We start from the raw sequence: 12,062 nt of genomic DNA, 5'->3' as shown, positions 1-12,062 counted from the left end.
GTTTAACCGTTGGTCAATTTAACCGGTGACTCCGTGGTCCCAGCTGGAGTCAGAGATCCCAAGGTTCAAATTCAGTCTCTGCCCTTTGTTGATATGTGACCTTGGGCCAGCCACTTTTCTGAGACTCCTTATTTCTCTATGAAATTAATCCCCTGAGTTTGCTATGCAGCTAAAAACACCCAGCACGATAAGTGCTTGATACATTATTGACACTATTATTGTACTGGTTTAGTAGTATAATACTACTCACTTAGTAGTGGTTTGCTAAGTGATGGTGCAGGTAGGATGGACTTCAGAGGACAAGGGGTTAACCATTCCTTGCCCACTCCCAGCTCCTGGAATTTGCTGCCAGAGCTGGAATAGGTCCCACCACCCACTCTTGCCCACTCAGGGTGGTCCTGGGAGACTACAGTTGATTCATGCAGTAAACAGTCCCCTTCGCCCCTCTCTGGGCCCTCCAAGTTGGGAGATTCTGGGGAGCCTGCAGCGACTCAGCCCCAAGCCTGGCCCTTGAGGGGTCCCTGGGCTTTTGGGAGAGTCTGGGGAGAGCTATACGGGGGCACGGTTGGGCCAAAGGGAGGGAGGGGGTTGGGGAAGAGGAAAATATCCGAGGATTTTAAAAGATGAATGGGGACGGGGGAGATGAATAGGGGAACATCAGGCATTGGAAAGTGTCGCTGAAATTTATTGTGTGTGTGTGTGTGTGTGTGTGTGTGTGTGTGTGTGTGTGTGTGTATGGAGGGCTTCATATGCTTGCCAGAGGAGCTGGGTATTTTTCGTGGGGCAATGGGGAGCCATAGAAGTTGTGTGAGAAGGGAAAGGGCTCAGATATGAGTATTAGAAAAAAATTTTCTAGGGCCTGAATGGAGCCACCACCAAGGGCAAGCTTGAAACCCATGAGTTTTACACTGAGAAACTGAATCCCCGAGACGAGCAGAGACCACCCCAAGGACATCCGGCCAACATCAATTCAGGTCTCCTGGGCACCCCGCCAAAGAGCAGAGACTTGGCTGGGCCCTTAGAAATGCTGCCAGCCAGCTGTGTGCCATCTGCCTGCCTCCTGCTGGGGAAGGAGGATCAACCAGCCGTTTCCTGAGGCTGCCCCCAGCTGCGCCCACGGTCACCTCCCGGCACCCTCTGCTGGTCGACGGGAGAAGGAACGACGGCTCCCAGCAACGTCTTGTACGCAGGCGCATGCCGAAGAGGTGCCGTTCGTCTGCCACCTGTTGGTCGACATGAAGAAGTACACGCCCTTGCCTGTAAGGACGCGCACACAGATGGGACGCAGGCGCAGAACTGCAACTCCAGGAGGACCCGGTGGCCATTGGGCTCCGCTGTAGGAGAAACTACATTTCCCATAAGTTTTCGCACTGCAGCGGCAGAGCCTATAAGCTTTGGAATAGCCGGCGTGGGGACCGCGCGACGGGCGGCTGGACATGGCTTTCTTGGTCGGATCCCTAGGTCGCCAGTCGGGCCGCCTGAGGTGAGTCCTTACGGGGATCCTTCCCCAAATTTGGAAGTAACGGCGGTGTCCGGCGCTGGTGCCAGCTGTATACGGACAACATGACTTGCCAACGCCTTGCGCCTTTATGGAGCGCCTCTTGCAGCCAGGCTCCGTCCCGGCACGGATAGGGAAGCCGAGGCTCCAGACTGGTTGAGCGTCACGCCGAAGTCACAGAGCTCCCCCTCTGACCTTTCGCACCGTCTCTCTACCCCCGCAGGTGGCTCCAGCCCCGGGCCTGGCTGGGGCTCCCCGACGCCTGGGGACTCCTCGCCGCACAGCAGAACCGGGGAAAGGCGCGCGGGAACGAGTATCAGCCGAGCAACATCAAACGCAAGCACAAACACGGCTGGATCCGGCGCCTGAGCACGCCGGCCGGCGTCCAGGTCATCCTTCGCCGCATGTACAAAGGCCGGAAGTCTCTGAGCCATTGAGGATTGCGACGCCGACCGCGGGACCCCCATTAAAGCCTTTGTCTCTCCTGGGACCTCTCTTGCTGTTGCTTTTGTGGGGAGCCCGGACGACTCACACATGCGTGCACCTCAAATTGTGGGGTTGGCCCAGGGGGAGAAGTCTGGGGCTGGACTGAGAGTGGGAGTAGGAAGTCAGACCTAGTCCCTTTCTACGATTTTTGAATTAGGAAGAATTTTGAACATACGGCAACAGCCCACTGAGTAGCACAGTGAGCCCCGTGTACTCTGTACACAGCTCTGACCACCAGTCACCCACAACCCACCTGCCCCCTCCTGTGTTATTTTGGAGCAAATCTCAGGCATCGGGTTATTTCTTCTGTAAGTATATCAGAATGCATCTCTTCTAGAAAAAGCCTTTTTAAACACTCCAGGCCTGGTGACAGGCCTTTTAAGAACATAACCAAAACAACTTTTCACACCTAAAAAAATGGTTAACGTTGTTCCTTAATATCATTAAGTGTCTAATAAATGTCCGAATTTCCATTTGTCTTCTACCTGTCATAATTTTCCACAGGTCTGGGGAGTCTTGTGGGGAGGGGGTTGGTGTTGGAATTCACTTGCTCCTTGGGGATGCGTTGTATGACCTTGAGCAAGGGCCTTAACCCTCTGAGGCTCATTTGGCTTCTATGAATTGAGGTGCTTGTTTCTCCTTTGCTGTGTTGTTGGAATAATAATACTTCATGGTTTCCACTTAATACTACCGAGTATTTCCTATGTACTGGGTGTCGGGTCCTTGTCCTTGGCAGGCTATCAGTCTGGTGGGCAGGGTAGGAGCACTTGATTTGTACCCAGGCAGCTCGGAGACAGCGGAGTCGGGGCTGAGAGGAGGATTGCGAGGGCTGTGGGACTCTAGAGGAAGTGCCTGGCTTAGACTTGGGAAGAATGAAATCAGAGAAGGCTTCCTGGGAGAAGTACCAGGATCGGGGAGGGCCCAAGGGGAGAAGGGATTAGACCCAGGTGTCAAGATAAAAGGTGCCTGAGAGATGCCGGAGGGTTCCAAAATTCGGGGCCAGGGAGATGGGACTGCATCCCTGAGGGACTGGGGAGCCACGGGGGCATTTGGACAAGAGAATCTGAGCTGTCAGTTGAAAGATATTAAGCAGCAAGTGCAGAACAGTTTAGATCTGTTAACAGGTTAGGACCCTGGGGAGGAGGCTGGGAGTGTTACGGTGGGTCCCTGTCTTCCGGGGCTGCTGTGGAAACTCCATGAGCCACCACATGAAAAAGTGAAGTAAACGCTAGAAAGTCGAGAGACTAGCGGAACCTCCCGAAGTTGTGGACTACAAATCCCAAGAGACTTCGGGGGCACGGCCTCCGCCCACTTCCGGATTTTGCGCCTTCGCCTCCAATTCCCGGGCGGGGTTTTGCTTCCTCAACCGAACTTGACCACCAAAGGAGGAGGTGTGGTGACCAATGGACGCGTGACTTAGTGGGATCTGGCCAATGGAAGCGCGCAGAGGCCGCTATCCTTGGGGCGGGGCTAGAGTGCAAGCCAATGAGGGGGGGCGGCGGCGCCATCAGTGTGGGTTGTGCCGTGGCTGGAAGTTACTGTGCGGCGGCGGCTAAGAAGGCGGCTGTGGTGGCGGCGGCGGTGGCTGAGGCGGTGGCTGAGGCAGCGACGGAGGAAACAGAAGATGGTGAGAGAGGCTGCCGGGCCCGTACTCCCCCTCCGTTCGACAAAATGGCGCCGCGGGCCCACCCACCTTTAGTAATCCCTGAAGCCCCTCACCTCCCAGCCCGGCCCCCTCAGGCCCCGCCCCGCCTCTCTCTCTGCCCTATAACCTTCAACCTCGGGACCCTGCTGTGAGCTTCCTGCTGACCCCACCCCAGCTCCTTCTCTCCGACCCCTGACCCCATGTAGGCTTCCAGGCCCTGACAACCCATTCATTTCCGGGTCGCTGCTCCCCCGGAAATCGGTGGGGGTGGGGATGGGGTCTCCCGAGACCCCCCATTTCAGGCCTTGTCCTCGGCTTCCCCGGCCTGGGTGTCTCCAGTTCATGAGGATTTGGGAAGCTGGCCTGGGCGTTGGGGCGGGGGAGGGGGCTTGACTTCGTGACATGTGGGGCTTTGTAGCCAAAGGAAGTGCGACATCACAGACTGCCCAGGTCCCCCAGAGCCCTGATCCCACCCCCAGGATTCCGGGCCCGGACCTGCCCCTAGGAGGGAGCAACTTCATCTCTCCGATCCCAGGCCTTTCTGCGTTAAATGGAGGTAGCAATAGTCCAGACTTGATAGAGTTGTGACAATTGAGAGAACTGATTTCGTGAAGGGCTTAGGACAGTGAACGCTCAACAGATGAGCTGGGTGACTTGGGGCTGGTGACATCTTCTCCCAGCTGGCTTCTCATCTTGAGGTGGGAATAATGCCAGCTGGTTGGGCCATGCGCTCATCCTGGATTTGGTTATAGTGGTTCTTTGGGGTCCGTCCCCCAGCCTGCAGAGTGGGATGGTGACTTGGCATCAGAGTTGTGCTGAAGGCCCCACCCCCACCCTGACAGAGGTGATGCAAGCTTTTGTAGGGCAAGTCAGAACCCCGTGGTCCCTGGACCCAGGGCCCGAGCCCACAACCCACTGGATGTGGTGAGGGATAGGCAACAGAAGTAGGAGAGGGGAAAGTGGGTCCTTAGCATGCGGGTCCCCAAGCCTGGGTGTTGTCCCTTGATTCATTGCTGCAATCTCGTCCCCCACGTCCAGTCCATAAGAAGTTCTGATGGCTTTGCCTCTAGGATGCATCGTGAATTCGTCCACAGTTCCCTACCCTGGTCTAGGCCCTGCCACCACTTGTCTGGACGCCCGCCCCAGCCTCTTCCCTGGTAACCTTACCTCCATCCTGCCCCCCCCCCCCCCCCGCCCCGGCAGCCTGTAATTCACCCAGAACCAGAGCGAGCTTGTCACTTAAAATGTAAATCTCATTATACCACTTTCTAGCATATAAGATACTCTAGGGCTGGCTTGCTTGCTTTCTTGCTTGCTTGCTTTCTTTCTTTCTTTTTTTCTTTCTTTTTTAATGTTTATTTACTTTTGAGAGAGAGAGGGAAAGTTTGTGCAGGAGTCTGAGCAGGGGAGGGGCGGGCGTGGGTGGGAACAGAGGATCTGAAGCAGGCTCGGCGCTGAAGGCAGAGAGCCCCAAGTGGGGCTCCAACTCAGGAACCCGTGAGATCTTGACCTGAGCCGAAGTCTGATGTTTAACCGACTGAGCCACCCAGGTGCCCCACTCTGGGGGTTTCTTGTAACCCAGATGAGACCCCAGCTGCCCCCTCGCCCCCAAGGCCCCGTCTACCTCTGTGATCTCATCTCTCCTGTTCTCATCTCTTCCCTCAGCTCCAGCCGCACTATCCTTGTTTTCATGTCCCCACACTCTTGAGTCCCTTCCACCCCAGGGCCTTTGCATCTGTTGCTCCTTCTGCCTGGAATGTTCTTTCTCCTGTGAACATCACCCCCTCAGAGGAGCCCTTCCTGACTTCAGGAGGCCCCTTGTCTCTCGTCTCTTGGCACATTATTTCTTTTCCTCTCTCTTTGGGTGGGTTCACTGGTGGACTGCCTGCCTGGGGATGGCACACACATGTTCGGTGAGTGTCTGCTGAGGCAGGTGCACGGCTTCTGGGCCCAGCTTTGGCTAGGATTTGGCCGGCTGGCGTGAGGATTTCTCTCCTGTGCCCGAGGCCTTGTTTTCCTGCTTGGCTGGCAGGAAGTACCGGTCATCCCATCTTCATTCATTTATTCAGCACAGACACACTGATGCTAACAGCTGGCCTTCAAGGGAGCTCTGTGAGAAACTCTTTCCCGGGCTGGGGGGCCACTTGCCCCAGGTCACCCAGCCAATGAGGGGCCCGACCGGGATTGAGTGCAGGTTGTGGGGTTTCTGCACCTCTCACCACTCTGCCACCTGGCTCCATGTGAGCCCTGCCAGGGGTCCAGGATGGAGACAGCCCTGCCCTGCCCTCTGCCCTCAGGGAGGAGCCAGTCCAGCGAGGGAGATGGACATAGAAACGAGTGACCTCATCAGGGTGTGATTTTGGCTCTAGCAGAGGTTCTCAAGGCGTGGGGAGAGGGAAGGGGCCGAGGGGGTTAGGAGCTCAGCAGAGAGGTTGGTGGGTGTTTCCAGCATGGAGAAGGGAGGGGCACTCTGCGGGGGTGGCCCAGGACCAGCACAGATGGAGGGGCTTTGTGGCAGGAGGACAGCATGGGCCAAGCCGAGCCAGGGCTTTGGAGGGGCTTGAGCAGGGACAGGAGCCCCTCGTCACCCTTCAGGTCTCAGTGCCTGCATCATTGCCTCTGGGCAGCCCTTCCTGAGCCCCCAAATCAGTCACAGCTTTCCCCAGTGCTGTCCTGGATCTCACAGTCCCCTCCCGACACCCTGTCCTCATGGCCACTCAGCACTCACCAGCTCTTCGAGTCTCACCTGTGTCCCTGTGTACTCCGTGCTTCCCAGGGCCGAGAGCGGGTCTGTTGTGCCTTCCCCCCAGGGCCCCGCTGCCTGGTGCAGGGCCTGCCACATAGTAGGAGCCTGAGGAAAACCTTGCTGGATGGGTGAATTTGGCTCCGCCGTCTGGGGTGGAATTGGGGCAGGGGTCCTGGGATGGAGGAGGCAAATTGGAGGGGCTTTGAGCTGGCTCCAGGGCAGTGGGTCACCCAGACGTCACGCCTCCTGAGTGGGTGGGGGAGGCTGACCCACACTCCAGCTTCCCTAGCTGGTCCGTGCCGCCGAGGTCTCGCTAGGGCCCAGGAGAGGGAGGGCTGGGCCCTACAGAGGTGGGAACACCTGCTCTCACCTGCCCTAGAGGGTGGGGGGCATCACCTGGACAGCTGCTTCCCTGACGTTGCTGAGCTCTGGCTCAGGTATGCGGATGGATCTCCCAAGGGAGGGTTAATGTGACCTGCAGGGCCTCTGAGGCCTTGGTTTTCAGGAAGGGAAACTGAGGCACTGGCATGTCGTATAAACAAGGAGCTTGGCCTCTGAGGTTGGGTGAACCTGGGTAAAATCTGGTTTCTTATTTTCTTGGTGGGGCTGGGTGAACACAGACGAGGACCATGTGACCTTTCTGCCTCCATTTCCTCGTCTTTATTATGGGGTGACTCCAGCCCCTGGCGGGCCATGTGAGGAACCCCTGCCCACCTGCCCCACTCCAGGCTTGATGACAGCACCGCCCTCCTGTTCTGCTAAGAAGTCACCCCAAACTCTTGGCCATCATCCTTCCCCAAGCATCCCTCAGGCTCTCGTGCCTCAGTTTCCTGAGGTGGACCTGGCTCTCACTGGCCTTTCTCGCCCCCGTCTTATGGCTGAGAGTCACTTCCTTCCCAGAATCAGGGCCTTTCCCCTCCAGAAAGCTCACCCTTTCTTGCCCAGCTCATGCCAAAGTGTCAGAGAAAAAGGACTTTCGATAGGTCAGGGCTGCGAATGAATTCCGGTGCTGGCTCCGTGCCATGGACGGGCCATTCTCCCTTCGCGGAGCAGCCTCCAGGTCGGTGGACCCCAGGAGCAACCCCTGAGCTGACTCTTGTTCACAGACCTGTCTGCTTCGGTCCACACAGCATTTTCTGAAAAGCCCAGCCACCTTGAACAACCTGGTGACGGCGTGCTAAGACTTGGGTTTCTGAGTTTTCTTAGGACTTGGGAGCTCATTTGACCCTGGGTTCCCGTGTCCGTACAGCAGCAGCCTGTGTCCCGGCTGCCCTCTCCCCTTCACCCAGGGCCCTGCTCCCCCACCCCTGTTTACGGTCACTCTGGCCTACAGGGTTTTTTAGGGTAGCTGAGCCCTTTTCCATCCCAGGTCTCTGTCAAGGTGGATATGTGGAAACGAGACCAGGTGTTTAATATTCGGCAAGCACAGAGGGAAGGTCTGGGCCCGGGTTCGACTCCCTGCCCTGCTCCTTGCTCAGCCTCCATTCTCCCCGCTCTCAACTGGTTACAGGGCTGTTGTGAGGACCCCAGAAGAGAACGCTCACTTATCCCAGGGCTACTTTTTTCTGGTCCCAACAGTGTGCACCTCAGGTAGCCAGCTTAAGGGTGCATTCTGGAAAACGTCACGGGAGGACCTGAGGAAGGAAACTGGAAGTCAGCTGGAAGCCCAGTCCCACAGGCACCCCAGGGATGGCCCGACCTGCTGCCCTGTCTCACTTACCATCTTCCCTGTCTTCTAGGCAGATTTTTTGAAAGGCCTGCCTGTCTACAACAAAAGCAATTTTAGTCGATTTCACGCTGACTCTGTGTGCAAAGCTTCGGTGAGTACGCGTTCCGGGCGCTGGGAGTGGTTCTGGAGCTGCTGTGGGGGGGGGTAGGGGGGGGGGTAGGGCACGACGTGGACACACTGTCGAGGTCCCGCCAGGAATGCAGGCTGGTCTTCGAGCCCAGCCCCGCCCACATCCTTGCACACCGTTGTCTTTGTGGGAGGGTGGGTGCCCAGGTGAGGGGTGGGGGACCCCAGTCAGCCCGCCTGCTCTCCTCACCTCCCCGGCTCTCCTGCAGAACCGTCGTCCCTCAGTCTACCTGCCCACGCGGGAGTACCCATCTGAACAGAGTAAGTGGCCTCTGTCAGCCTGTCTCAGCCTGGCTGCCGAGGGGAAGGGCCCCAGGGCGGTGTGGGTGGTGAGCTCCGGGATGCCTGTCAGCAGCTGGAAGCCTGGCTTTCTCCGGGAGCCTCCTGATCTCCACATGCTGGCGTCCTCATGCGGCCCCGAGGGGGCCCTCATTAGCTCTCATCTGCTGCTCGCCGGCCCCCTCCCCTTCACCTCCCATGAGTTTGGGTGTCCCCTGCCAGCACCACGTCGCAGACCCTGAGCCGCGTACTGTGGGGAAGGGTCCCCGCCCAGCCTGGGGTGGGCAGCTCAGGGAGGGGGACGGCCAGGTGGAGGGGCCCGCAGAGAAAGGCACAGAGCGCGCAGAGCAGGACGACCTGAAGGTTATCGTGGTTGTGTTTTATTTTAATTGTGAAAGGAACCTACCTGGACCTTGCTGGGTGAGTTCTGTGCTCACCGGGGCACAGCTGTATAGGTCTGTGTTCCTGGTCTGCCTGGACCCGTGTGCCGGGTTTCCTTCCCCGACCTGGGGGTGGAGCCCCAAGTGCGGCAGAGGTCCTGGGTCTCCCTAGGAAGCAGGGGCCCAGCTGGAGCAGCCGGCTCAGGCCCCCGGTAGTAGCTGTGTGTTGGAGCAAAAACACCAGGCTTCCCGAGCTCTCCCGTGCTGGGGGTGCAGACTCGGAGTCCCCACGCAGTCACCCAGGCAGAGCCAGGCTAGAGACCAGGGAGGGGCGAGGGCCTGTCCTGGGAGGGGCAGCGCAGGCCGGGGTGGGGGCTGGGCCACCTGCAGCCTCTTCCTGCAACTTTCTCCACCTTTTCTCCTCAGTCATTGTGACAGAAAAGACAAACATCCTTTTGCGCTACCTACATCAGCAATGGGACAAAAAGGTAAGGTGCCTGGGGTCAGGTGCCGGAACTCATGGCAACGGTGATGGCCAGCAGAGGGGCTCTGAGTGGGGGATGTTTGGTGGCTGAATAGCAGTTTGCCAGGCAGTCTAGGGGAGGGAAGAGCATTTCAGAGCAGTGAACGGCGTGCCGAGGCCATACGGTTCTGGCGTTCAGGGATGGGTAGGAGCTTGTCAGGAGGTACAGAGGCCTGACTGCCGCTGAGGCCTGGCTCTCTACAGCCTGCCACCATGGCCCGGGCAGCAAACAGACTTCAGTGTTATTGCCGAAAATCTTTGTTTAATGGTGAAATGTCACATGATTAAAGTTCCAGGCAATATGGGGCACCTGGGCGGCTCGGGCGGTTAAGTGTCTGACTTTAGCTCGGGTCATGATCTTGTGGTTTGTGAGTTCGAGCCCGCATTGGGCTCTCTGCTGTCAGCAGAGCCCACTTCGGATGCTCTGTCTCCCTCTCTCTGCCTCCCTGCTCGCACTCTCTCTCTCTCTCTTTCTCTCTCAAAAATAACTAAACATTAAAAAAAAAAAATTCCAGGCAATACAACAGGGTGTAGTTGTAATGAAAGGTCTTGCCACCCCCATCCCGAGGCTGCCTTTTTACACAGGACATTTTTTTCTTTTCCTTTAATGAAAACTCGCATGCGTTCTGCAACACGGTCTGGGGTTTTTGCCTAACACTGAGCATCAGACAGCGGCCTGCTGTGGGTGAGGTTGGAGGAGGACCCCATGATGAAGTGACTGTTCTGAAAATCTCAGCTGCGTGGCCCACCCTGTCCTCCTCCCCAGCCCCGGCAGACCTGGGTTCCCACCGTGGGGGAAAGGAGATTTTCTCACACAGGCCTGCTTTCCTCTTCTGTGGCAACGCACGCCTTCCCTGGGTGGCTCATGGGTGCTCTTTGCCCTCTGGCTGGGTGGCTTATTCCTCAGTGTGTTCCGTGCAGAGCCGGCCATGGTGACTCCTCACAGGGCCCGGGAAATGCCTGGCAGTCTGGGGCTGGCGGTCCCGAAGACTGTGGCTTAGCCCGGGGCGGTCCGGCAGGCAGGAGAGGCCCTGGGCTGGGTGCCGAGCTCCAGGCCTGGCAGCAGGTTTTCAGGGGCTCACCCAGATGAAGACTTACGCGCCCCCCCCTTTTGCCCTGCCTCTCAGAATGCCGCCAAGAAGAGAGACCAGGAGCAAGTGGACCTTGAGGGTGAGAGCTCGGCGCCCCCCCGCAAGGTCGCACGGACCGACAGCCCGGACATGCACGAGGACACTTAAGACTCTCGCTCCCCACAGGCGCCTCCTGTCTTGTCTGCTCCTCGCCCGCCCGCCTTGTGTAAGCGCCCCCCACCCTGCCCCCCACCGGCCCGCCCCCCGCCCTACAATCCATACCACTTCCAACCTCATAGGAGCCGATGTATTTATTTTCCTTGAGTTTTTATTTATGCTGTAAAATGTACCAAGCGATGGTTAAAGGGGACGTCAGACCCAGTAGTGTGATGTTGGTAGATGCTTTTTAAAAAACATTGTTATTCACAACCCCTCCCCCCCCAGAACCCCCTTTGTGCCCCCACAAGCCCCCAGTTCTCCGGAAAAACCAGAGCGTGTCTGCAAGGGCCTAGAGCCGGGGCCCTGCTGTGGCCCGGCAGCATGCGTGGGAGCCCTTCTCTCTGCTCCTGCTCTCCAGTCCGGGCCTTACAGACTTGGCTTGGACCTATGTCGTGCCCAGGCTTTGCTCTGAATGTGTGCCAGGGGGAGAAGTCGACATTTCCGGATCTTTCTCTTAAGTCATTTTATCATGGACTAGTGCGTGCTCCGTGTCCACCCCAATAAAAGGATCTTTCCTACTCGACCTCGCGTCTTGGCTCCGTATGCCTCAGCCCCAGAGGACGGAGTCACTGAGAGTCGTCTCATCACCACCAAGAGGAGCCAAGAGGGCCCCCCCACATGCTGGGGCCCTGGGAGCCACTGGATTCTCTCACGGGCCTGCTGTGGCCGCCTCGCTCAGAGCCAAGACCTGCCTGGACCCATCCCCCATGCCTCACCTGTCAAGGTGTCCCAGAGGACCAGGACACCCCTGAGAGATGGTCCGTGTTGCCAAGGACATAACTGTGGTCAGCCCCACACCCTGGATGCCTCGAGTCAGGGTGGTGTTCCCACCGGCCACTATGGAGACCGCCCAGGTGGCATGGCCTTGAGCGCCCCTGGTTCAGAGACGAGGCACATGGAGCTCTGAGGAATGCCCAGCCCTGGAGCTGTCGGTCAGCAAGTTACACAGCCACTGGCGGGCTGTCAGCCAGGCTGGGTTTGGGCCCGAGCTTGGAGACGTAGAGGGCATTCAGGCTCCAGGCAGAAGGTTTGAGGCCTCAAACACTGGGCCTGAGGCCAGGGGAAACGCTGCTTCTCCCCACCCACCAGCCCCAAGTGGGGGCCGTGGCCTGGGAGCTGAGCGCTACAGCCTTGAGGGCGGTGAGGGGTTGGGCTGTGGAGCTGGAAGGAATGCCAGGCTTTATGGGGTGCCACCAGATTATCACCGTGGAGGTCCCTGCCTGAGCCAGACTGCTCCAGCCTGGGCTGCCCGGCACCTCCCACGGTGGAAGGTTCTGGGGGTCACCACCGAGCTGTGCCCTGTGGGGCCAAGGGGCTTTTCCTCCCAGCTTTGGGTGGCATTTACGCCTGTGTTGAGTCCC

At 58.1% G+C, this 12,062-nt stretch overlaps 2 protein-coding genes across 4 annotated transcripts; both read left to right on the top strand.

Moving 5' to 3' along the window:
- The first annotated feature begins 785 nt into the window (after positions 1–785).
- MRPL34 (mitochondrial ribosomal protein L34) lies at positions 786–2,457 on the top strand. 2 transcript variants are annotated; one of them, XM_058727533.1, is made up of 2 exons: positions 786–1,483; positions 1,722–2,457. In XM_058727533.1, the coding sequence occupies exons 1-2, from the start codon at positions 1,437–1,439 to the stop codon at positions 1,933–1,935; spliced, it is 261 nt and encodes an 86-aa protein (XP_058583516.1). In that variant the 5' UTR covers positions 786–1,436; the 3' UTR covers positions 1,936–2,457. The 2 variants fall into 2 exon arrangements, with proteins under 2 accessions (XP_058583516.1, XP_058583515.1); XM_058727532.1 differs by lacking the exon at positions 786–1,483 and adding an exon at positions 1,490–1,622.
- A 1,011-nt stretch (positions 2,458–3,468) lies between these two features.
- Positions 3,469–11,224, top strand: DDA1 (DET1 and DDB1 associated 1). 2 transcript variants are annotated; one of them, XM_058727531.1, is made up of 5 exons: positions 3,469–3,611; positions 8,115–8,195; positions 8,440–8,491; positions 9,316–9,377; positions 10,540–11,224. In XM_058727531.1, exons 1-5 carry the CDS (start codon positions 3,609–3,611, stop codon positions 10,648–10,650), a joined length of 309 nt encoding a protein of 102 aa, XP_058583514.1. In that variant the 5' UTR covers positions 3,469–3,608; the 3' UTR covers positions 10,651–11,224. The 2 variants fall into 2 exon arrangements, with proteins under 2 accessions (XP_058583514.1, XP_058583513.1); XM_058727530.1 differs by lacking the exon at positions 3,469–3,611 and adding an exon at positions 4,065–4,185.
- The last annotated feature ends 838 nt before the right edge of the window (positions 11,225–12,062 follow it).

Source organism: Neofelis nebulosa, chromosome 4, assembly GCF_028018385.1.
Source record: "Neofelis nebulosa isolate mNeoNeb1 chromosome 4, mNeoNeb1.pri, whole genome shotgun sequence".
Taxonomy (NCBI): Eukaryota; Metazoa; Chordata; class Mammalia; order Carnivora; family Felidae; genus Neofelis; species Neofelis nebulosa.
The sequence above is the reverse complement of the archived record's forward strand: the minus strand, read 5'-3'. Positions and strand labels throughout refer to the sequence as shown.